At 38.1% G+C, this 26,625-nt stretch overlaps 1 protein-coding gene across 1 annotated transcript in view; it reads left to right on the top strand.

Annotated features, from left to right (window-relative positions):
• Nucleotides 1-23,515, top strand: part of arhgdig (Rho GDP dissociation inhibitor (GDI) gamma) — a 33,401-nt gene extending 9,886 nt beyond the window's left edge. Inside the window, exons 3-7 of the mRNA XM_042393048.1 lie at nt 10,341-10,508; nt 11,573-11,656; nt 19,098-19,174; nt 20,912-20,975; nt 21,164-23,515. Of these exons, the coding sequence (XP_042248982.1) occupies nt 10,346-10,508; nt 11,573-11,656; nt 19,098-19,174; nt 20,912-20,975; nt 21,164-21,363 (588 nt within the window). The 5' untranslated portion in view covers nt 10,341-10,345 and the 3' untranslated portion in view covers nt 21,364-23,515. The remainder of the gene's footprint in view (nt 1-10,340; nt 10,509-11,572; nt 11,657-19,097; nt 19,175-20,911; nt 20,976-21,163) is intronic.
• Nucleotides 23,516-26,625: the final 3,110 nt, after the last annotated feature.

Here is a 26,625-nt window from a genome sequence, read left to right as displayed (position 1 = left end):
TTTCTCTGCATTTTCTAACTCACTCAGTGATCCCCGTCCTTCTTTTCTTCTTGTTCTTTAGTTTTTTTTAAATACGACAGACTCTCCCTCCCCACTTCCCTACCTGCCTCTTTCTCATCTTCTTTCCCTCCCTTCCTTTTGTCTTCCCACCATCCCTTCTTATTCTCTCTCTCCCACTATCTTCCACTGACAGATTAAAGAACATCACCTCTATACTTCACAGTTTAATCCTCCTCTCCCGACTTACCTCCTTTGTTCCCTCACTCCTCACTCTCAACTCGTCTCCTTCCTTCTCTTCTGTCTTTACCTGCTCATTTCTACTCCAACACATACACGCGCTGTCAGCTTGTCAGTTGAGAGTGTTCCAGAAACTGTACTGTATCTGCTTCTCACATCATCCCTCCTCCCTTTATTTTTTGTCCCAGTAGTGATAAATGAGGTTGTATGGGTGAGCAGACACATACGAGACCAATCAAGTCACTCAATTAGACAACCTGCCGTCTCAACAAGGCTGACAGAGCAGCTGAGGACATATTACCCTGTGTGCATGTGTGTGTGTGTGTGGACCAGGTATTCCTCATGTTGTGGGTATGTAAATCTGTTTACACAGTCATGTTGTGGGGACTCGCCTTCCTTGTGGGGACAAAAAGCAAGTCCCCTTAATGTAAATCATTAATTTTAGGGTGAAGACTTGGTTTAAAGTTAAGGTTAGTTTAATGTTTAATGTTAAGGTTAGGGTTAGGCAAGTAGTGGTTATGATGACGGTTAGGATAAGTCTTGAGGAAATGTAATGTCCCCTGAAGTGATGGAAACACGACTGTGTGTGTGTGTGTGTGTGTGTGTGTGTGTGTGAGAGAGAGAGAGAGAGAGAGAGAGAGAGGCAGACAAGAAAGGATGTAAATTAATTTTATTTTCTTTCTGTCCATATGAATAAATACAGACCTGAAAAAGACTGCAGCACACAATAATATAATATATACATTTACAGGCCTAAAATGTTTAGTGGTTAAGGCTGCTCTGATTATGTTAGCATAATTGCTCCTGGAGAACTCCTTCCCAGCTCCACACTTGTCCAAATATAGTCAGTTTTCATCACTTCTGTCTCCAAAAAACCAAGATGGCAATGGTCAAAATGCCAAACTCGAGGCAAACAGGAGTCCACAAACCAATGAGTGACATCACGGTGGCCACATCCATTATTTTTATACAGTCTATGGTGTTGTCACAGTAATTTCCACTGGAATACTGCAATATTAATACTGTTCAGCAAAATGTAAATTGGCAAAACTTGATTGGATAAATAAATTTTAAAAAACTATATACGTAGCCTACAACAGTATATACAGTAAAAAAAAATTAAAGTTAGATTTTAGCAAAACCATGTGACTTGCTAAACAGCGACCACTGTGGCCATAAATTACAATTACAGGATGACACATTGAATTTCCATTTACTCCTAGCTAGGTACTGTATGTTTACTTTTTGTTTTACTCTGTTAAAAAACAGTTACATTTTTGTGTAACGATAGCAGTTTCTATCTAAAGTTTGCTAACATTAGCTAATATTATCCACAACAAGCTACCAGAGTGCAAGTAAGGCTGTAGCAGGAAAACCCCTGACTGTATTGATTTGAGTAAGGATGTTTTATTGGTTATGAATTCAGTTTTTCATTTTCAAGATTTTGTTTTTTGTTTGTTTTTTGTAAGAATTGTGTTATTTAGCATGATAACTTTGACACATACTGGTTCTCATTATGTAGCTCATCGTGTTGAGTTATTTCTCTTTGAATATTGGCATAATAGCCACATAACTACACATGTACTGGATTAGATTATTATGCAAATTGACATAAAAACAGATACATCAGCACAGACAATATTATTTGCTGATTTTATCTTAGCACAGATATTCTGGTCTCGGTGTCAGATGATAATTAACAGTAAGTTGCAGTACAGAAATCCTACATAAGTTTGAGGTAATTTAGAAGGGGTGAGACCATTAAATACAGTAGTTTGTGTCCCAGAGAGCACTGACAAGTTTAATTTTCAACTGTAACTAGTTCCACTTGGTACTTATCTTGGTTACAATTCTTTAATAAATAAGTCTGGGTCTAGGTCACATGTTTATGTTAAAAAGAATATCAATATCAGTATCATCCTCAATAATGTAACACTGGTCAGGCTCAAACATTGTGGAAGTGTCACACTGTACTAGGACTGGCCTTTTATTATGCCAGATATCAGCCAGTTATGTGGTCGGGTGGTTGCTGATATAATGGTAGTTCCTTATTGACATTTTCCTACTTGAATTTTAATACTTAATTTTATATTTGAAATTATGACAAAATTAGTGTTTTGTGTTAAATGGTAGTCTCAGTGATGACCCTGTGTATAAAGATGTTATCTTATTTTATTATCTCACAATTTGATTTGAATCTATTTGATCTGATTAATTTTTGTTCTTCCAAACAGTTAACAGGATCATAATGCATCCATATTGTTCCTGTTATACTTTATTTTACTTTACAAAAATGAAGATATTTAAATCTAAGGTGACAAGCTGCATCTCACCCATGTCCTAATCTGTATTGACAGCTGCAACATTATAACCAAAGCATATTGAGCAGTGCGTGTGTCAGGTCTGCAGTATTCAGTATCGTGCTAATATGACCAGTCTCAGCTGCTGGTATCACGTGTTTGTCATCTCAGCCTTACATCAACAAGGAAATGAGATTTCAATGATTTGCTGGTTAACACGATGAACTGTCTCCAGTGTTGACGGGGCGTCTGCAGCGATGCAGGTGACAGATCGATTCTGGTCGTGTTGTGGCAGAAGAGGCAGCGCAGTGACAACAGCTTTAGAAATGGAAACACACTCACAGCCCACATGACCTGATCAGTTGCCTTCACTAAGTGTTGTGTTTGTATTGTAATAACTATTCTGAACTTCTTAGATTTTGCCCGTGACAAATATTACCCATATTATAATAAAACAAACTAAAACTAACACTGAACCCAATAAAAACTCAAACAAAACATTTTTAAACAATAAAAACTAAACTGAAAGGAGCAAACCCACTCTGGAAACTAACTGAAACGAAACTGAATTGAAAACAAAAATTAAAAACAAAATAACTCTGCATGTGACCTGCTGTAAAGCTCTTATGTTGATCTTTCTTCTTTCACTGCCTTTTCCCTCATTGTAAAAGCTGTTATTGGCTTTGCACAGCCCTGAAAGAATCCTTTTTACCTTCCTCTGTGTGTGTCTGTTTATATCTGTGTGTGTGTGTGTGTGTGTGTGTGTGTGTGTGTATCTCAGTGTCCCAGAGGTCTCGTTATAGTATTAGAACAGAGCAGTGACAGCTGGCCTCAAAGGACTATAAAAAAGAGCAAATTAACGCTTAAGGCACACAACTCACAAACACACACATAGTGAGAGAAGTGTTTTCCTGACACAGTGAACAGTTATCTGGGTTAAAGAAAGAGGAGGCAGTGAAAAAAATCTGGCTCAGGCAAAGAAGAGGAGTTTAATTTTGACTGTGTTAAGTCACAATGAAATAAAACATTTTTATTTCATCTTCTTTGTGAGATAGTGCCCCATTTATGATACAGTAGAGTTTGACACTATAGAGGGCTGTTTTAAAGGATGGGTTCACTATTTTTCAAGTCTGTCCTAAAACAATTGTCAGGTGCTCAAATGAACGTTGAAACATGTTAATAATTCCTCTTGTTCATACTGACCATTAACAGATCTCTTATTAATGCGCTTTCATTTAAGTGATGGGGGATAAAATCTACAAGCCTCCTTCTGTACAAAAATATATTTCAAAGTTTATTTAAAGCTAATATGAAGCTTCAGGTATCCAAATTAGTCAGCTACAGCTAGAGCTACAGTCTTTTTAATGTCACATTCCCTTTTTTGTTACAATCCTCTGCAGCTGAACAGGGAAACACACAAAGAGGAGATTTTAAACTAAAAGGTTTGTAACTGTGGAAGATATCCACGTTATTTGACTAACTCAGACTGTTGAAACCTCAAGTTAACATCAGATTAACTTTTAAATACATTTTTTGAACAAACTGAGGACTGTGGATTTTGTCTCCCATCACTTATGTTGAAATGCATTATCAAGGGATCTTTTAATGGCCATTATGAACAAGAGGAATGATTAAAGTGAGAAAAATCTATGTCAATGTTCATTTGGGCACCTGACTATTGTTTTAAGACAGACTTGAAAACAACTTGTCCTTTAACACTCATCGACAGCCATATCAGACACAAATTATTATTCAAAGTGTTTTCATATGTGTTAAAACATGTCTGAGGGGATCTTTAAATATATACCAAGAAGATTTAAGTTGGTTCAGAGCTGAATTTTGAAAGAATTTAGTTATTATGAAGAATTCACAATTTTGACAATTAGCAATTAGCATTTAAAAGAGTATTCAGAGTAATGGAGACACTGTTAAGGGTTTTAATGTGTATATCAAAGATGCATTTTAATGGCAAATGTCAATGGGATTCAACAAATGTGTGTGTGTGTGTATTTGTGTTTGAGGTCTCAAGTGAACCGTCCTCTTCCTATCCTTCTTCCCCTGAAGCCCCCTCTCCTCTGCCAAACAGATTGCTGTGTTGATTTTCACTAAACGTGTTGGTTTAGCTGTAAATACCAGCAGATGAATGCTGAGTCTGTGTCTTGTGGTTTTGTTGTACATACATCCACACAGACTGTAAATTCTCTGTTTGGGTGCAAAAGATCTTTTTTCGGCTACGCAATCTGATTTGGCAACATTGTTGAAAATGATCAGGGGATGGTTAAAAATCTGATGCAGTTCTGATCAGTCACTCAATGCAAAATATGAAATGTTTTTTCATGCAGACACAGGAAAATAATGTATTTTGTATTTTCTCAACCAATAACAATGGAGATAAATGAATTCTTGCTCTTTAGCTATTAGGTTTTGGAACTCAGACAGCACCCAGAGGGCCCTACAAATAGCCTACACATAAATAATACATACCCACTCTGTGGCACAGTAATAAAGCTCTCTTTTTTCAGAGGTGACAAGTGTCTTGGCTCTCTTATGATTTTTTTTCAGCCTGTCCTCCCAAGAAAAACTACAGTATAGATCTAAAATTCAGTCACCAAAAACAACCTATAGTTGTGTTTGAGGAACAGACGCCATCCAACTGTAGTAGTTATGATCCGGAGAAGCAATGCAGTTCAGATGACGTATGTATAAGGTGACAAATTTCCATATTAGGAGGAGGCGGGTTGGGTGGCTGGTTAAATCTTAACTTGCGAAAAGTGGACTTAGTGGACCTTGCTGCAGGAGGCCGCTGATCCCTACCAGCCTCCAACCACAGACAGTCTTTTAAAAACTGTAACTATGATTGTCGTGGTGTTTACTGTTGCCATGACAATAAAGGGTTGCCTAACTTTGAGGAAGTACTAACCATGTTTCAAGTAATCATTTTAACCCAAACCATGATCTTTCCCTAAACTTAACCAAGTGGTTTTTGTGCCTAAACCTAACCAGACCACAGTGGTGTGGCAACACCACAGTGTTGCCACACCATAAAACATAATTATTTCTTAACAGTGATTTGAAACTGTTTTGGAAAGTGACATATTAGAAAACACTCCTATGGGTCGTTCTGGAGTGCAGGTACAATCAACCTATGCGGTGAATCCTGCTGACTGGGTCTCCACGGACCCCAGAGGTTTGCTTTTTGTCATATCTCACAAGTGCTTTATTCTATCATCCCAATTTTTCATGACTTTGTCAATCAATGTGTTCCTAATGACTTCATATCATTGTTTTCTGTTTCTGCTTTAATTAGTGCTTTTTAAAAATACCAATGTATTGGGCTCCTGGGGGACCCCAGTCAAAAGCACCCAATTCCACCAATGCAGTTTTAATAGATGGAACTATTTATTGAGTTCGTGTTTGCCATTTGTCCTAATTTAAAGTATCACACACTATCAGGGGGGTTGGGGCACTTTGTTGGTCATTTTGAAGGCTTTGTGGAAAGATTGTACTTGGAATAAAAGCTGCAGTTTGTATATATTTTCATTTTACACAATATACAAATTAACCGTCACTTTCCTAAAATAATAACAATCTAAATATATTTTATTATCTTTTTTTTAGATGACATTAACTATGTAACTAATAATGTTTTGAGAAGAAACAAGTTAATATTTTGCTATGATGGTTTCTTACAGTAGTTTATTCTTGGGGTCCACAGGGACCCTAGTTGGTGGTCCTTGTATGTTAAATATGTTGGTAGGATGAGGCGTAATTATGAGGATGTGTTGTTTTTTTTCCTGTGTATTTCCCAGCAACATTATCTCTCCTTTTCTTTAAATGCATTCCTTATTTTTGCATGTCTTTGTTCTAAAAAACAAAAATTAAAAAAAAAAAATCCACCACCATTCACAATTTTGAGGTTATCAGCAACAAAAGACAGCGCTGATTTACACTTGTAGCACATATTTTACAGCACGCATGTGTGTAATGATGCAGAAGATGGTTTCAAAAGCTACTGGGGTAATGAGGCAGTTTTACGGGCATCAAAGAAAATCCACTAGTTAATATCACATCACAGATGGGCGCTGAGACAGTTGGAAGAACACACACACACATACATGCACACACACTGCTGGCTTTTCGCTACACTTGTTTCCAACTCTAGAGTCACACAATATGGAGGTTTTTAACTCTGCGTGTTTAAGCTTAATTCAGCTGCTTTTTCTCTTTTAGGATAACAATTAGAAGAGTTGAAATATCATTTTCTTCTTTTTGTAACTGATAAAATGGATTAAAAACTGCAAGGTTAAGAAGAATTTTCACAGCTTTACGGGAAAACTGTCAATGAGATGTCGGTCAGGTCTCATGAAACTTTTAAAAATGGGTGTGACATCTTAAAATGCAAATAAAGTGCATGCTGGAAATGTTTTCTAATGGTTATACCTTCAGTTCCAGGTATATAATTGGCTTTTAGTAATAGTAATTGCAATCATCGTAATCTAATTTGACATTAAATAGCTGATGTTTATTACAAAACAGTGATTTCCCACTTCATTTTCTACAGCAATAGCAGAATAGTCAGTCTTCAGGTTAATTAGTACAGACAGTGTGAGTGATGTTAAAATAAATTTTATCTGGAGAGAATAAAAGGAAGCTTGTCACTATACAGCTTTTAAAGAAATCCATATTGAAACACTCAATTGTACGAGAAGTTGTATCTCTGTGGACCAAAACCTGCTTTTTTAGAGTAAATGTTAATTGATAAGGTTACTGTGACAGGTCAGCAGTCTGGAGATCAAAGAGGAAACCACCAGCGTCGAGCTCTCAGATATCAGAGAGGAAAGCAGTTTTAATAGCACAGAAACACGTTTTTTTACACTGTAGTGTGTGTGTGTGTGTGTGGGTACGCATATGCACGTGCACACTTGCTTAGGGGGGGCCCTGCAGATTATTTGATATGTAAATTAAGCTGGGTGAATCATTTATGAAGTCATGTGCCATCCATATCTGACATACTACATACAGTGTTTAATGTGTGAGTGTGTAGCTATGTAAGAGATGTAAAAGCTTTGCTTGGAAACTGAAGCATGATAGGATCATACTCTTATTCAATGAGCAACCTGCAGTATTTGATCTTTGGGTTTTTTGCTTTTCTGTGTTGGAGCCATACTTCCTCATGTTTTCAGCTTCTTCCATAAATGAGCCGGAACCAACATTAACAGCATGAGTGCTATGTGAGATCTTAAAACGACTGTTGTTTGTTATATATAAGACATGCCTATTTGACTGACTTTGACTAATTTCTGGCACCTCATGTTGTATGAATACTTAATATCATAATGAAAAAGATAATTAGTGTATTTCTTCTATGTTAAGGAACATTTTTAAAGGTCTCTTTTTCAGTGACATCTGCTGAATACCTCATTCAATCTAAACAGAAACAAAACACATCCATGGGGATAATGCTAATTAATCTGCCAGATGGGTTTAAGAAGAAAGTGTGAGGCGGGGAGACTGATGTGTCAGTGCCTACATAATCCTAATCCTTGTTAATTAAAGGTACAAATGTGTAATGAGTATGATTCATGTAGAGAAGTATAGACTTAAGAAAACATGAGGGAAGATTACATGTAGACTGTAAAAATGCACTTACTTCCTATTGATAATTTTAGAGAAAAGTGTGTTTGAAGACATTTAAATTTGACTTAAGCCCTACATTTCTTACCTTTGTCAATTTAAAGGGGAAAAATCACTAATCACCTTTAGGCCTCCATGCTAACTATTTAACATATACTGAGTTAAGAGTCGATAGGCAGCTATCCTCATCACAAAGCGAGAAATTAAGAACTTGGTATTAGTAAAAAAAAAAAACCTATATTATAAAATCTAAGGAGAAATACACTTTACTGTATATTGATTTAAAAAAAAAACTACAACTGCATGATTAGAACCATTAACAAGGAAAACATCTGGTTAAACAGATTCATGAGTCTCTCTTGCCACAAGTAAAACTAAATGCTCCGCTGTGTATGTTCAGTCATATAAAACAGAACCACAGCAAAGGTGATGTCACTGCAAAGGGAGTTGAAAGAGTTGCCATGGTGACGGGCAAAGGCAGCCCTGACTGGGTGGGGTGCGGCTGTAAATAAAAGACAGATATATACAGAAACACAGAAGAGAGCACAGGGACACTTTTGGGTCATCATGTCTCCGATTAACACATTTGATCTTCACTAATGTTTACAGAATTTGTAACACTTCGTGATTGTGTGCATTTTTACACTTGGTGTGTGTGTATTGGTGTGTGTGTGTGTGTGTGTGTGTGTGTGTGTGTGTGTGTGTACTCCCTGTTTCATCCAATTACCTCTACACACAGCTCTGAGCTGATGTACACTGAGCCGTCTCATTATGAACAGTGAAAACTCAACCAGAGGCTATTACACAAGACTGTTACAGCACAGTAAATAGACGTCCACAGCACACTGTGTGTGTGTGTGTGTGTGTCCTGTTCTTCAGATAATTGGAGTCTAGAGGTATGCATTGTGCATGTTTTGTGTTGGGAACCATATTAACGTTGTAATGTAGGAAAGGATCTGCTTGTGTGTGTGTGTGTCGCTCTTGTGAGTTGAGAAGAAAGAACAATGTGCCTCTGCCTTCAACCATAAAGCAACAAAATAATTTGTCAGTTTATTCCAAAACTATTGCAAAAAGGAGTTGTGTGAGCGCTTTATTATCTCACCACTTTCATTTTTGGACCAACAGTGTTTCAGCCGCACAATTGTTGCAAAGTCATGCAAGAAGCATGAATGTAAAGTGTTGAAACTCGCTTTAGAAATTCATCAGAGTGAACATCATGTCTGCTTTTATTGTTGTCAAAGATACATTACTGCTATTTATAATGCAGTCATGAAGTCTCTGCATCCCCCATAACATCACTTTAACTTTGACAGAAATAAACGCTACCATGAAGCACAGTTTGATGGACCTTCTCGAACAGATTTTCATACGACATAAATATATCTGATCACACTCACATTACCTTTTGCAGTGTGGAATCTATGGAACGATAAAATTCCTGCCATTGGTGCATCTTAGGTGAATAACAGCATGTGTTGTGCTTCTTCTGTCAACCACTTTACATAAAACTGCTGTGTTTTCATCTGTTTGACTGTCGTTCTTCTAGTGATTGTAACTATTCCATTCTGCAAGTATTCATTCTTTGGATCAGTGCTGAAGGAGGGAGAGACGCTTGCAGAACACACTGTTGAATGTCTGTAAAATTCAATATTGAATTAAAATCCCAGATGAAATCAAACCCGGATGGCTTGTGCTGGCCTACATACACTAATGTGCATCTTACCCCAGACAGTGAGCAATCTTGCCTGTGCTGACTGAGTTTTCAGGCTGTTATACTGCAGATGAACTCTGCTGAAAATGCTGCTCGCCTGTTCCTGTTTGCAGTGACTGTCTGCCATGTAAAAAAACACATTTAGTTTGATTTGATAGTTCAAGATGGCACATGGGAAAAAACTGAAAAATGAAACAACTTAATATCCATATATAACAAAACCATATAAACTATATAATAGCAACATTACATGGGAATATTAAGCATGTTTTGACAGTATATGACTGACAACAGTCAAACAGAAGCCAAGGAAATAAGCAGCGTTACCATTCCTTTAACATATTATTCGTGAAACAACTTCTTTTCAGCTTATACTCTTAACAAACTACCAATCCACCTCCAAACACTGTGACATGTAAGAGGACGTTTTTAATGGTCTTTTTCCTTCTTTCTGGAAGGTCTGATGGCTGACAAGGATTTGTCCATCGGGGAGGAAGAGGATGACAGAAACCTCAACTACAACCCTCCGGCCCAGAAGTCTTTGCAGGAGATTCAGGATTTGGACAAAGATGACGAGAGCTTGGTCAAATACAAGCAGACCCTGCTGGGGACGGGTCCAATGACAGGTGTGTGTGTGTGTGTATGTGTGTTTGTGTGTGTGTGTGTATTGTTAACCTTGTTAACCTGAGGAAAGCTGGTGATTCACCCTGGTACCCAGTGTTACCGCAGCTTTAATTCACTCAATATAACGACTTTGGTGCATAGTTCCTTGCAGTCATCAACTTCTGATTACACACACACACACACAGATACACACACACACACACACACACACACAGACACACACACACACACACACACAGGAGCAGACCTGCTTGCCTCAGCATCTCTAATATCCAGCAGCCAGGCCATGACAGCTGATATCAGTAGAATAGCTCTGACTCCCCCACTGCTGTAACACAACACCACCTCAGCTACAGCTCAGTAACACTGAATACTGTGAGAAGCCGTAATGGGAGAAGGGAAAAGCAGAGAGTGGACTTTATCGTCAAATAGAGGCTGCACACAGCCATTTATCTTTTAGTGTGTCCACGCTGAATCCTCATAACAGCCGTAAATACTAGTTTGGGGCCGTTACTGCCTTCTACAATGACTGATAATGTGATTTTTACACACTGTGATATTTTAGCATCAGTGCCATGGGCTTGAATATTGAATGTTGAATGTTGAATGTTTTGTTTCCACTTATCTCAGGATCTCCCAATCACTACTTCCCTCATTAGCATTATCTTTCAGCAAGGAAAACCACAACTTGTCATTTTTACATTTCTGCTTTTATACAGTTAAAAAAGGTTAATATATCATGTTAATTAATGAGTTTTAGAGGTCTGGTAGACAGATTTTGTCACCTTTGGACAGAGTCAGGCTTGCTGTTTCTCCCTGTTACCAGTTCGTACGCTAAGCTAAGCTAATCACCTCCTGGTTTCCACTTAACACATAACGGACAATTATAAGAGTGGTATCAATCCTCTCATCTAACTCTAGGCAAGTGTAAGGCACTATTTTTATATATATATATTTTTTTTTTAAATGGACAAAGACAATATATGAATGAATGACTGAGTGAACGAAGAATGAAAGAATATGAATCAGTTAATGTTGTAATGACCAGAATATTCTGCTTCTCCAGTGTCCTCTGGGCCTAACGTCCAGGTGACCAGACTGACCCTGTTGTGTGATGAAGCTCCTGGACCAATCTCCATTGACCTGACAGGTACTCTTCTCTTCATTCACCATGGAGTGTTTACTGTCCCTAACGCTTGGCTAGATGTGTCACTGTCATGCTGCTATACCCTTCTTCCAATATGGTGACACAAATCACTGATTTGCCCTGGAGCGAGGCATCTCACCCCACCGTGCTGCATTTTATGTGCAGAAAGACTGCAGTGGGTGTGTCCATGCTCGAGAGAGGGACAGACAGACGAGAGAGACGGCTAAATGTTTGCTTAGTGGGCAGTATTGACATTTTCCCCTGTGTGCAGGAGAAAACGACAGGCAAGGAAGGAGGGAATGAGGTGTCTGTAAGTTTATGTGTGTGCATGTCTGCGGTGCATGGTAATCAGGTGGCTGTAAAGAGATCATGTCATTTCCTACAGGAGACAAAGTTAAGGAAAGGATCGATGTGTGTGTGTGCGAGGGTGTATAGGTTCACCTGTTGTTGCCTTGTGTGCCAGGGTGTGTCTGATAAATGGTAGCTGTGAATGTGCGTGTATTTCTTCCTGAGGATTTCCCTGCCTATCACACACACTATTACACATATACTGTACATATTCCGCTAAGACTAATAGAAAAGGTCACCTGGTTGCTAGGCAATACTGACTTTGTACTATGCAGTTTCCTCTGATTCAAACGCAGAGAGATAGAAAGTATTGAGCAGCCTTTAAAGTGCATCTTTCAGTGTGTAATGAAAGATCTGCTGAATCGCACAAAATTGGAAGAGCCTCTCTGTTCTTCCTGACCAGACAGATCTAAAGCTTTCAGATTTGGTCTCAGTCAGAGATGATGGAGGGAGTGAAAGGTGGATGGCAAATCACTTCAGTTCATTTTTAACAGAAAGTCTGTATTACAAAGTGATGGTGTGGAGTTTGAAAGAGAGTGTTAACCAGGCAGCGAGAGTCTAAAGTTCAGCAGATCATGAATATCCAATCAATTGATCATGTGTCCAAATAGAAACATGATCATATTTCAAAAGCTATTACTCAACCATTCTACATTACAAGCATCTTAAAATTGTATAATATTGTGCAATACTTATACATTATACAATAAAATAAATTACATGAGTGCAAGAATGGACTAAACCATGTGTCCCTTTCAGAGGGGAGTGGGCCCTGGAGAGGCTCTAATATTGTTTTTAGATACAAGAAACAGTCTGTTTAACTATTTACTCCGCCAACAGTGATAGTTTCATTATAATGTTAATAACGTTAAAAAAATATATATATCAAAATTGCAGATAAAAACAGGAACTAAAATACTTCACTTGCTGGTCAAGAGAAAGTGCCCAGTCAAAAGTGACATGCATATTTCTGAGGGTGAATTTAACAGATGAGGCGAAGGAACCAAGGCATTCTTTATCTGAGGAACAAGGCCAGCAAGGGCACAAATACCTGTTTTATCAGAATTAATCTGTAGAAAATGAATGAATAGAAAATAGCATTTAGGTAGTTGTCATCTTTTGAGGTTCAAAGAGATGTATAATTGATTATCATCTGCATAACAAAGAGAGGAAAAACCATTAAAAATATTATCTGTATGTGCAAGGCAAACCAGATAGGACCCAGGATAGAACCCTGGGGTACACCACAAGACAGAATTGAAGATGAAGAGGCATAGTTACCATCAGGAACTGAAAAACTCCTTTCAGACACATGAACACTGGGGTGAAAAATTGCTAATATGATGGACAGGGATCATTTAATCCAATTTACCGATGGTTTCATTATTTGTTTGTGGTAATTCTAACAAGGTATTGAAACACAATTGATGTGATAGGTGAAGATGTATGTTTTAGGGAGAGTCATTTCTACATGTGATGTTCTGTAATATCTGACTTTCTTTATCACAGTATCTGCTGTTCTTCCTAGCAGACAGACAAAAAGCCTTCAGCGCAAAATAGGAAATGCTCTTTGACACTGAGAGGCTGTTTTACAAAGGTTTGATTTCAAAATCTATGTTCTGTATTTCTAGTTCTTCAGAAATTACTTGTGTTTCAGGGAAATCTTGTGTCATTTTGCATATTTTCCCTGGAGTCTATTCACATGAGGATTTGATTTAATTTGGATGAATGTTTGTGTTGGTGTTGTGTAGCGAAGAAGAGAAATAGAGAAACTGCTGTATGCAGTGTGGGAGTAAAGCATCTCTCTTTATAAACCTATAGTAAGCAGCAGTATAATAATTGGTCCTGCTGGTGTCAGATAGCCGAGCCGGCACCAGGCTAGAAATGGACTTTCCATCGATGGCCGAATGCATTAGAGACCTCATTATTCACTACAGGCTGTTACCAGTGCAGCATGGTGCCTTAAGTGATGATGGGCATTTACTGCTCTGCATGTGTGTGAGTTTATGTTATAGAGAGAGAGAAAGGGGGTGGCAAAGCAGGGGCTGAGGTGACATACAGTAGTAGAGATGATTGCTCTACACTCTGCACGCTTGACTGGTTGTCCCATCAGAGATCTTTCACTTCTGTGAGGTTGTTTGGGTCCATGTCTTAACCTTAACTTCTCAGATTGTAAGTGCTCCCACTTGCACATAGTGGGTGTGAACTCTGCAGTGCATCAAACCTCTGAGTCTCTCCGTCAACACAACAGGACAGGTGGAGAGTAACCAGTACAACACCTTGAGGAATTTGTGGTCTAGTTATAGTTTATAATGTATTGTTTTTATGTCCGCTGAAGCATTTGCACCTATTTTTTACTTCATTAGATTAATTCTGGACCTCTCACAACATCTATAGTTTCAGCTATCATTCCTATCAATAATAACAGCATTTTACATGTACAAGTTAATTGCTGAGATCTGGAAACTCAGCAAAATAGCCAAAAAGACCAACTGAAAAAGTCAGACTGGGCAAGTAAAATAAGGCAGTCATATGATAATACAGATTTAAATAAACCCCCAGGTTAGCCAAACAAACTCTTCTAAAATGAAGGAACTGTGCTGTACTGAACTGTACTAAAGTTATTACCCAAATGTTAGTTCAACTCTGACCTGTTGTTGTGCAAGCAGTTTTCCAATGATGTGTAATGAAGGATTATTACTGATATTAAATTATAAATTGTTGGCTTGTTTACAACCTGTTTCTTGCCTCAGTTCAGTGTCTTTCTCACACACAGTCATTTATTCTTTGTCATTTTGAATATATCTGCATCTGCTTTAAATATCATTCTGTATATGACTATATGCTTTTTATCATCACCTCTTGAACTTCATACACTCATATCTCTTTACTTTTAGATTAATTCTCGCCCTGCAACATCTTACACTGTTCCTTTATCATTTCAGCACTAATTGTTGCTTGTGTTTAGATCAATGGCCTGATCGTTTATGCAATAAGATATGAAGAATGTTTTTTCTCAGGCTGAGCTGGCAGCACAAAAACATTTGATATGTTTCTGTGTAGCTTAGTGAATACAGCAACAAGATTAGCAGAGCCACAAATATAAGCACAGCACTGTGACCAAGTTTGGCTTATAGTACATGTAAAAAATCAAAGTCATCATATTTTACAATACATAATTGTGCATTTCACTACAGTAATACTATATGAAGGATTTTTATGATAGGAGTCCCTGCCTCTAAACCAATTTTGGCCTGTTTCAGCTCTGAAAACACCACTGCAACCTTTTTTTCTGTCACATTATTGCATCAGGAAGTAGAACTAACTGAAAATAATTTGGGGAAAAGAGGTAGCATTCACATAACTGGCAGATAAATATTTTATCTTCTGTCTCATGAATGCAGGTTTGCACACTACAGCAGGACTGTACTCTATTGTTGTATGCATTTTAACATAAATAAAGGCAAAAATGGAGAAGAAGTATGACTCCACTAGACTTGGACTTCTACGATTTGAAAAGCTTTTAACTGAGCAATTTTGTATTCTTCATAAAAATACAGTATCTTGTAAATTTGTGTATAGAGAATGTAAAAATTGTAGTCTCAAAAACATACTAGCAGTCTTATCAAAGAGGATCCATAAGAAACAGGCCAGTGATTCATATTGTATCTCAGCAGCAGTGATTTGCATAACGATCTTGATGGTGAGCACATCAGTGTACAAATGCTATCTCATTCTCAAACCATATTTGCTTTTTTTCTCAGTCGATAATGCACTACAATATTACCATATTACCATGCTGTAAGGTAATATGTTACACTTAAGTCTATGATATATGGTGTGTCACATACTGTACTGTGTGCTGTGTGGCCCGCTGCCAGACTACACTACACAAAGCAATATCCTCGGCTATGACTTCGCAGTGCTCTGGTGGCCTAAATGCAAAGACTGGCTTTGTTAAACTTTCATGCTCCCCAGGGTTGTTTTGCTGAGCACGCATGCTGCATCACATTTAGCACTCACACCATGCAGCCTCTCTATGCTATGCACTAATCTTAACCTCAACCATGTGATTTACTAACACTTATTATGTGTTATGTGTCTAGAATTATGTCAGTAATATGTGAACACTTCAGGGGTGTTTTGTTTGTGAAATTCCTATAATAATGGGAAGGGTTATTCCAAAAATGAGCAGCAGAGGATGAAACCCTCGATGTGTAAAAAAAAAACAAAGGAGGAAGAGGATGAATGTTTTGACTACAGGCCAATTTTTAATCTCCTTTTCATGTCTGAACTTAATGAGGGTTGTGTCCCATAAGCATATTGCACATTTGTCTTGCAACAGTCTTAGTGACTAATTTCTCTTTTTAGGTCTAATTACTCCACTGAAACAGCAACAATCAAGATTTTTAACACCTTCCCAACTGACATTTAATCAAACTTATGATCTGACTGCTGTGTTTGATACTGTTGACTACCATGTTCTTATGAATACTGGTGGAAGACGTTCTGTATTTAGATAATTCAGATCATATCAGAATGAAGTCTTGCATTCACAAAATGTACATTAGACTCATCAACAAAATGTAATTGTATAAAAATGCTAAAGTATTCATGCATAATGGTCCTTTTAGAGCATTATTATTGTATATAACATGAGATTGGATTATTACTCATCATGCATTCATGTGTAAGCAACATTTTTAGCCATGCTAGCGGCAAGGGGTGGCAACGTCAGTCAGTTGGTCCACAACTTTAGTCCAGACTGAAATATCTCAACAACTATTGGATTGATTGCCATGAAGTTTGATACAGATATTCTTGATCTCCTTGGAATGAACTGTAATAACTTTGGTGACTTTTCATGTAGCCCTACTATCAGGTCAACATTTCAACTTGTCTCATACTCTGGTTTATGACCAAATACCTGTAAAACTATTGGCATTTCCATCAGTGTGAGATGTACTTTGTGTTTAATGCTAATTAGCATATGTTAGCATGCTAACATGCTTATGATAAAGATGGTAAACATTATACTTGCTAAACATCAGCATGGCTAACATTATCATTATGAGAATGTTAGCATGCTGTCATTAGCATTTAGCTCAAAACCTTACTGTTCTTAAGTTCAGCCTCACAGAGTCATGGTGGAGTATTATTAACTACTTTGTATACTTTTGGGCAGTTTAATCTACAAGAATGCATCATAATTTATAATTTATTTATGTCTTTTTAAATGGGTCACAAAATAAGTTAACACTGTGTAAGGGTCATTTTTTACTCAGAATTTATTCTCTAATATTTTGTGTTTTTCTGGCATCAGTACAATATTTGCTAAGTGTGAGCTTCAGCTGGAAAACCAGTGTGATCTGTGTGGGGATTTGACTGCGCATGTGCAGCCTTGCGTGCATACTTGCATGAGTACATATTCTTGTGTGTGTGTGTGTGAGTGTGTGTGTGTCCCTGAAGAGAACAGGTAGACAGCTCTCTACATTGACCTATTTTCTCTGTCAGACGCTCCCAGGAGGGTGGGCAACATCTTTTCTCTCCTCTCTGTCTCCTGGGAAAAGAAAAAGGAGACGAAGAGAAGAATCAGAAGGAGGAGAAGGAGGAGAGAGAGATAGTTACATACTAGGCAACAGTTCTCAGAGGGAGAGAGATTGAATGCAATGAGATTAAGACAGAGATGGAGCGGTGAAAAATCTCCAAAATGTCAGCTACTGAGGAACAGCTTTATTAGCGCAATGACATACATTTTTGATTTTATCTAATGGGGATTTCAAAGGGTTTCATGTGGTGATGTAACTCCCAAACCACATTTAGATTTTCAATTAAAGTGAAAACTTGACAGTTAGCATTAGCAGAGATTTTCATATGGCAGCAGTGATATGCTGTTTGTTGGGAGCTTTTACGTAAAGTGCTTAAATGTGTCACAAGTGCATATATTTTTTATATGGGTGACACCAGTGGGAATCAGACCTCAAACCCTGTACAGTGCACTTCTGAATGAGCAATATACTGTATGCAGTGTGTGTGTGTGTGTGTGTGTGTGTGTGTGTGTGTGTGTGTGTCTTATCTGTAGGTCACTTCCTTTCTTTGCCTTTCTGTCCTCTGCATCTCTTCCTCAACACATCGCTGCTGTCTGTTTTTATTCACCACATTCTTCTATCTCTCCTTCATCATCTCCATCTCTCCTCCTTCCTCTGTTTCACTCTGTCCATTAGGAAGCACTCAAGGCTGATGGTTGGGTTTAAATTGAGATATAAAGTGATTAGGCAGTGAATGCATTTCTGATTGCTGTGCTTTTACAATGGCCCAGGATGCTATCCCCCCCACTTAAGATGAACCCATTCAACCCCGCAGAGCAGCATAGACCACTTTATTGTACAAAGAAAGAAGCCATTCTGTATTAAATAACATATGCGTCAGAGTATGAAAACAGAAGGCTTCAAACCTTTCAGTATGACGTTCATTCTTCTTATTAAGCTGAAAACATGAGAGGAAAATGCGCCCAATTTAAATGATTTTATCACACAATGAGCCATATTGTACACTGCTAAGCAAACATGCTAGTGCTTTTTTTTCAGCGGCTATTGTATTGAACTTAACAAAGAATTAGAGCAAGAACTTAACAGCTTCCAAGACTGACAAACATTCATGCTATAGTTTTCTATATGCGTTTTGTTTTTCTTTCTTTCTGACATTCACTTTCCTTTTTTCTTTTATCTCTTTTGTCTTATACCTTTTTAAAATCTGAATTCAAGCGCAACCGGCCACGTTATCTACTATTTGTCTGGAAATTCAATAAATGAAGTTAAAAAGACAAATCGAAGAGGAGCTTTTTCTTCAGATGATTATTCTAATACAATTCTTTAAATTTTACAATTCTGTACTATTATGTCTGCTGCACAAAGTCACATTTCTCAGTGTGTGACATGATTTATGTGTCAATCGGCAGCAATGTGATCATATAATGAGTTATTTAGCATGTTGTCATCATCATGTATAGCACGTCTCTGCTGAGAAACTATAGTGGGTGATGTCATACATGTCATGTTGGCTATAAGTGATGTTTTTGTTGTTGATGTTTGTCCAGGAGACCTGGACGCTCTGAAGAGGAAGAGCTTCACCTTAAAGGAAGGAGTGAGCTACAGACTAAAGATACACTTTAAGGTAAGATGAGCAGATGCAGTCACAGAAGTATGATAAGGATGGAGAGATTTATTGTACATTACAACATGGATGGAATAAACAAACAGATGATCAGGTGTTTACTGGAAGAGGGGGAGAGACTGTGCTAAGTAAACCACCGTGTACTATACAATCAAACCGCAATATCAAACAAAACCATCAGCATATTTAATGAGTCTGTTCATTTTATAGTGCCAGTAAGGATCAATGCCATAGATGCAAATAATCATATAACATCAGTAAGTTTGTTTCTCAAGTCTGACATTATTTTTCAGGTTTCTAAAATTAGACAGTTAGTACATTAAAATGTGTTTGATAGTATTTATTTAGTTCCAACTAAAGTGATCAACAAGTTGTCAGCTGAGTCACATAATAAAAGTCCCGTATCCCTCTCAGTTCACTGTTGATACCAACAAATACCTTAAATACCACAAGTTTTGTGATTCAATCCCATCAATGACTGCTGCTTGTTACTTGTCTCTCTTCTCACTTTCTCACACCTCCATCCCCTTCCCCTTCCTTCCCTTCTCTCTTACAAATAAACCACTCATGTAAACACGCTTTTTTCCCCCGAGCTGCGACCTCATGTCCACAATAAATAAATACAGAATGGCGACAATGAAATATTTTTGAAGGGAAATGCAGAGCAGATATAAACGAGAGAAGGAGTATAAGCCCGAGGCTAGAAAGGATGTTTGTGAAAGAATGATAACATTAGGAGTTATTAAACATTTCTATATTTTCCCAGTTAGCCAATAAAATAAGAAAAATGTACCACCAAAGAAAATTATCGACCCATATAGCACTTTTCCAAGCAGAGTTACAAAGTGGTTAGTAGTAGTAGTTTTTACTGGCTTCTCATCACATCTTTAAAATTCAATTGAGCTGCTGCAAAACACTCGTACACACAATCATCCACTATTTCCTCTGATTGCTTGAGAGTGATTCAGATTGTGGGAAATATTCCTGCACTGGGAAGAGCACTAAGACCTGTGTGAATGCTGATAAAACAGCTACATTTTTTTTATTTTAATATAAATAAATAAAAATGTAGAAGTATGGGCCACATGTTGATGAAATGAACAAATTTTTTAGAAAGTAAGAAAGGAGATCAGTGTGTGTGTGTGTGTGTGTGTGTGTATGTGTGTGTGTGTGTGTTTAGACTAGAGGCAGTACTTGAGGGTCTTGGCCCTGAAGGGAGAGGGAGATGTGCTGAGAATGACCAAACAGCTCAGAGCGACTGTGAACGTTCACTGTGAGGACACCTGCTGGACAAAACGGCTTCACTGCAGCTGAAAGCCTGACATGTTATTGATGGCATTTAATTTTTCAATATTTGATTTCTCCAGGTGATGCAGTTTTCTTGTCAATAAATTCAAAATACCAATTTTGGTCTGGATAGATTGAACGTATAATTTGGTTTGGAATGGAGTTTCCATTTTTCCTTGCACAGCCCAACACATGCAGTTTGGTGAATTGAACACTTGCCTGTAGGCGTGAATGTGTCTGTCTATTTGTGTCAGCCCTGCTGTACACTAGGAAAGGCTGAACAGGGTAAAGCAAGAAATAATGAACCACATAATCAGTTGATAACTTCATGCAGTGTCACTCTAAGTTTGGGATGCCAGTTTTCCTGGTAATTGACAGAACACGTGGACGGGACACATAGTAGGCAGAGGTGCATCAAAATGTGTGAAATGTGTGTGTGTGTGTTTGCAGGTGAACAGAGAAATCGTTGCTGGCTTGAGGTACCATCATGTGGCCACCAGGAAAGGAATAACAGGTAAGTTTGCTTCATCTACTGTATGTTTCTCTTACTCACAATAAAACAGCCAAAGGAACTGTAAGGAAAAAAGTGCGGACCACCCATCAAGTTTTCCCAGTGCTGATCATTAAGTGCCAAGAAGACATCGATTTCCATTCATCCATTTCCATCAAATCAGTTTACTGAGTGTTTCTATCTTCCTGCAGTGGACAAGGTCTCGTACATGGTGGGAAGTTACGGCCCACGGGCGGAGGAGCACGAGTTTCTGTCCCCGGCTGACGAGGCGCCCAAAGGCATGATATCACGCGGCCAATACCAGGTGAAGTCCCGCTTCATCGACGACGACAAGAACGTCTACTTGGACTGGGTGTGGTGCTTCGACATCAAGAAGGACTGGGATGAATAGAGGGAGAGAGCAAGAGGGATGGCACTTCTCTTTTTCCCTTCTTTCACTCCAATTTCTCACCTCCTCTTTCTCCTTCCCCTCTTTCACCCTGTTCCACCTGTGAGAGCAGCTTTGCAATAGCTGAGACAGGAGGCTCTACTTCTCTTCTTCCTCCTCCATCTTCTCCTCTTCTAATCCTCCTATCCTCTAATGCAGGTCTCCTGAAACCCGTGAGCAAACTGGGACTTTTAGAGAAGAGAACCCCCACTGCCCCCCCCCTCTCTCTCACTTCCTTTTTATCCCATCCATCCTGAGTTACCCACATGATGAAGCTTTTTGGAGGAAGATTTCCCTTTCCTTTTATGTTTTTGCTCCCTTTCTCTCATCCTTGCTCCTCATCCTATTGTGTATCCCTTCCTTCATACAGCAGCAGTGGGTGGTCTGCAATAGCAGGCAATTAAAGGAAGTCAGTTTGAGGCACAAAGAGAAATATAATATATACAGATAACTTGTTACAGCTGAAGTGAAATGCACACATCAGCAAGCCGCAGATGCTGCTGTTGTGGTTGTTTTCAGTAGCCTGTAAGATCCGTTTATGATTATTAATATTGTAAAGCCATGATATACTGCAACGCTCTTCAGTGTGCTGATGAGATGAGAGAACATGCACTGAGCGGTGTGCAGTGCGCTTACAAACATTCAATATCTGTCAAACAGACTTTCCCAAAGAGAAGAGATGAAAAATAGAAATAGAGTGCATTTGGATGCACAGCAGGAAATCTGGATTCACACGTCTGAGTACTTAATAAAAAAGTTTACCAGTAAAATGTCAACAATTGAAAGAATTTGAAGAGATTGTCACAAGGAAGGTAACTGCTTTCCTCAGTCAATCAGATTGAAGGAACTTTTCTGCACAATCCACGCTCCGACTGTCTCAATACTGTGAGCTCCTTGTAACCTGCTCCCAAACATCAGGCATTGCTAATTTTATAATTCCTTTGACAGAAATCAGAGGAGCTTATTAAACATATAAAGTTTAGAATATATAAGGGAGGGGAAAAAGATCCAATTGGAGTTAGATACATTGATATTTTATTTGCTTACCCCTCTTTCTGTTACATCTTTCTTTACAGTTTTCTGGTTTTCAGGTTTTTTTTTATGTAGTTCTTTAGTTAAAGTATATCTTTTTATTCCACGCATAAGGTATTGATTGATTGGTTTGTTGATTAAGGGAAGAGGTTTCACTTTGTTATTTCAAGGAAGGCATTCTTTTAAAATCATACTTTCTGTTACTTTCATTTCATGATAATAATAATTAATGATTTTTGTTGTTTTTACCCCTAAATTCCATGTTTCATGATTTTGCCTTTAAACAGTAAAAAATCAAACACACAAATATTTTTTGTAATTAGACATATGCAAAAAAACAACAACAACAACTGAGTAACAGTATACATCAACAACTGCAGTTTTGGTTTAAATAATGTTTTAGGATCCTCCAGGAGAATTAGCCTCTAAATTATCCAAACATCATTATAATATTATTAATATACTGGGATGAAAAGATTCACCTCTTCTCCCAATGTGCACTACATGCATAAGATCTTGGACTTGTGTTTTACCAACCTTTTGTAAGAAGTTGTGTTTGCTTTCAAAGCGCCAGTTTTCTCAAGTCTTTGTGGAGCTTTTTCAAAGAGCAGACCAATGAAAGACTGTAACTGAACTGTGTATATTGTAGAAAGCGATGCATGTGTGTCCTTTAGGATTTGAAGTCACTCAGTAAAAATGAAGAAAATTAGACCTTTCTAAACCTCTCTCGTATACCAAGGACATAAGATGTGAATAAAATTCTGCTTTGAACTAAAATTAAACGTTTTAAGATGGTGGCTGGAACATAATGGAGTACTGTCAGAGAAGTATATCAAGGGATGAATTAATTCCCCTTTAAAAAAAATAAGAAATATCATTATTGTGTTAAGTCTTTGGATATGATATTGTCATTGTTGCTGAACATATTGAACATTGAAATACCATTTGAAATCGTTGTGATCTAAGACTTACTGTAAATGTTGGCTTGTTGGGTGTTGCATGGTTTAGCAAGATTCTCTCTTCCTTTTTTACGACTTTATTGTAAAATTTAATGTGATTAAAAAATAAAGGTACTGACGCAATATCCAGATGTCAATGGTGGCCATATACTGCAGATTACAGTATTTACAGGGATATTTTTAAAGGCACGGATGGAAACAGCTGTCAGCTGTGTCTCATGCCCCGGCCTGTAACGATCAAGTGCTGAATCTTCAAATATTGGTGTCAAATCTAGTATCCTGTATCTTTTAATAAAGGCAATTTAAACAACCAATAAGATGCCTCCTTTGAAATATTTGTACTGTACTTAAGACCATATTATGATATTTTTTTTCAGTGCTTGTGCATATATATTTGGGTCCCTGATGTGCCTACTAACACACAAACTGTGAAATAAGACCACCCAGTTTCTTGTTATTCAACAAGCCATTCAGATTTGATGCCCCTTCTTATGTCACATGGGGCTTCGCTGAAATTGTACTGCTCCTCTGCTCTCCACCCACTAAATTTCCTGAGGTCCGCCATGTTTCTCTTGTAAGCGGGGACCCGGCTAAACTAAGCTAAGCTAAGGGCAAAAAAAAATTCACGTGAATTGCAGGGCTGGACCAGGAGACAGAGCCACTGATTGCCGACAAACGGCAGCTGAGCACCAGACAGTCTAGGGGAGAGAGCCGGAGAGTAGTGCGTTGCTGCTGCTGCTGCTGCTGCTGCTGTCCAATCTTGTGGAGGAATAAACACCTGATTCTGATCCGGAGCAGGAGGGAGTTGTTTATTTGTTAAACTTTTGGGATTAAGTGGATTTATCCTCAAACTCGCTTTTCAACCTAGCTGGAACTAGAGACACCAGAGTCATACAGCACCTCAGCTGCTGTCATCAATAATAAACATCTTAAATGCTGGTGAGTTGATATAATTTTAAATTTACAAACAATAATATTGCTGCTGTTGATGAAGCAGCCACTGTTTGCAAAGCACAGCTCTGATCAATCTGAACTCCATTCAGAAAACAAGCATTTTAAAAGTTGTTTGCTTGTCGTCTTACAGACAGACCTGACAAAGCATGAAATCAGACTTTATACAAATCGGTATCATTATGATGTAGTTATTTCGGCATCCATTTTATCCATTTATTGCAGTTAAATCACAGCAAAGTCTAAGTTTATTTTGGGTTCATTCAGGCTGAGCTTAAGCAACATGGCTGCGCTGGTTGGGGACCAGTCGATGTGCCGTTGGTCGCTGGCTGTTTGAGGCAAATAAACACAAATGATCCCGTGGTCGATCTTGTGTGATTAATGCGAGGCGTTTGGTATGTTTGCTGCACCACTCATGGGTACCACTATAATTTCTCCCACAGCCATGTTTCTCCGGGGTTCATGCTCAACAGTTGCCATGGTAGCCGGCATACCCCACAGAAGAGGGAAGTGAGGTGGCTGAGACAGGCACTCAAACTGGAAGTAACAGACAGAAATTAGTCAGTCAGTTTCTATCTACTGCTGACACTTAATGAAGTATACTTGAAGATATTTTCTCAAGAGATATTTTATTACAGCACAAGCCACTTAATTTGAGATATGAACACATATTTATATATTCAAATACACTGTACAGGTACAAGTAAAATATTACTTGCAGAAATGTGACTGTCTCATACCATTTTTTTTAAAATCTACCAATTAAGAAACCCACCAGACTCAGTGAGATGATCATTTTTTGTAAATCATTTGCCTTTAAAAGAAACAAAGTTTACAAATTTACAAAAATGTAATAACACTATAATATTACTATAAATCTTGTCTCATTGAGTCACTGAGCCTTCTTGCCACAGATATTATCATCAGAGTTATACAACACATATATTCTCTCTGTATTCCAGTCAAGAAAAGAGAGTTTGTGTAAAGTTGGAATTTATTTTAGATGATACAAAGAGATTAGAGATTAGATGTAAATACCCACCAGCATCTGTCACCATATTCCAAGATAAATGATACAAGAAAATAAAGAAGCCAATCGTGGTAGTTTTTAAGACAGTATATAGGAAGCTGGCAAAAGTTGAACTCATTGATCTCTTAAGAATTCAGCATCTATACCCATTCAGTAGATCAATATGTTTCTCTTCAAATGACAAAATTTGGCTCATATTGAAATATTGTGATAGTACTGTGGCTCATAACAAAACCAAGTCTAAGTTCTCTTATTATATGGTGTATTTAGTGGTGAACTCAACACTATTAGATTTTTTTAAACTTGTAATATCTGCTAATAATATGTATCAACACCATATATCTGAAGTATTAAGGTAATAGTTCAACAATTTGGGAAATACGCTCATTAATTTTCTTGGGGGTGTGGGGGGGCACCTAAAGCTCACCAATTAACATGTTCCTACTGTATGTTGTTCATTTAATTCATACAAAAGTGTAAAAACAAATGGTTGAGGTTTGTACGTGTTAATTAGTGAGAGCCAGAGCTAGCTATTTCCCCTGAGCTAAGCTAAGCTAACTGGCTGCTAGCGGCAGCCTTATATTTAACGGTTAGACATGAGAGTGGTATCAGTATTCTCAACTATCTCTCTGCAAGAAAGCGAATAAGCATATTTCCAAAAATGTCACACACATACTTTAAGTGTGTATTTGTGTGCATGCTCTATTTTTGGGGACACTTTCAGGGATATCAAATAATTTTCAGTCTCTCTCAACCTCTATTGACAGTCAACAGCAGTTAAAACCACTGATAAAACATTTCCTCTGCTGTTTTCTGCAAAACGATGACAAAGATTTTTCATTTAATTTTTGGTTTAATCTTTGTTTGCCCCCGTATATTGTCCTCTGAGTTAAAAATAGTCAGTATGGGGATGGTTTTGGGATTGCAGTTTAAAAGAGATCAACACCTGCATGCAAGATCATCCCTGAATCTGTTAGTATTACATAGCAACCCAAACATAAAGGTCATATTTGAGAGCAGGGTGATTCACACCATTTAAGGACAGTGTCTGTGTGAGATGGCTCCGCTCCACATGTCTGCTTGTCCATTGATGAAGCCCTTCATCTTTCCATCTGTCCTATTCATCTGTGAGCCAGTCCTCTTTTGGTGTGGTCAGTGTGGTGGTGTTGTTGCTGCTGAGCGCCTGCTCCAGCAGGGCTCGCTGGGCCGTAGCAGGCAGGTAGAGGAAGGCATAGAGCAGTCCCAACAGCAGCA

Source organism: Thunnus maccoyii, chromosome 18 (genome assembly GCF_910596095.1).
Source record: "Thunnus maccoyii chromosome 18, fThuMac1.1, whole genome shotgun sequence".
NCBI classification, from domain to species: Eukaryota; Metazoa; Chordata; class Actinopteri; order Scombriformes; family Scombridae; genus Thunnus; species Thunnus maccoyii.
Note: the sequence above shows the minus strand (reverse complement) of the source record. Positions and strands in the feature narration are given on the sequence as shown.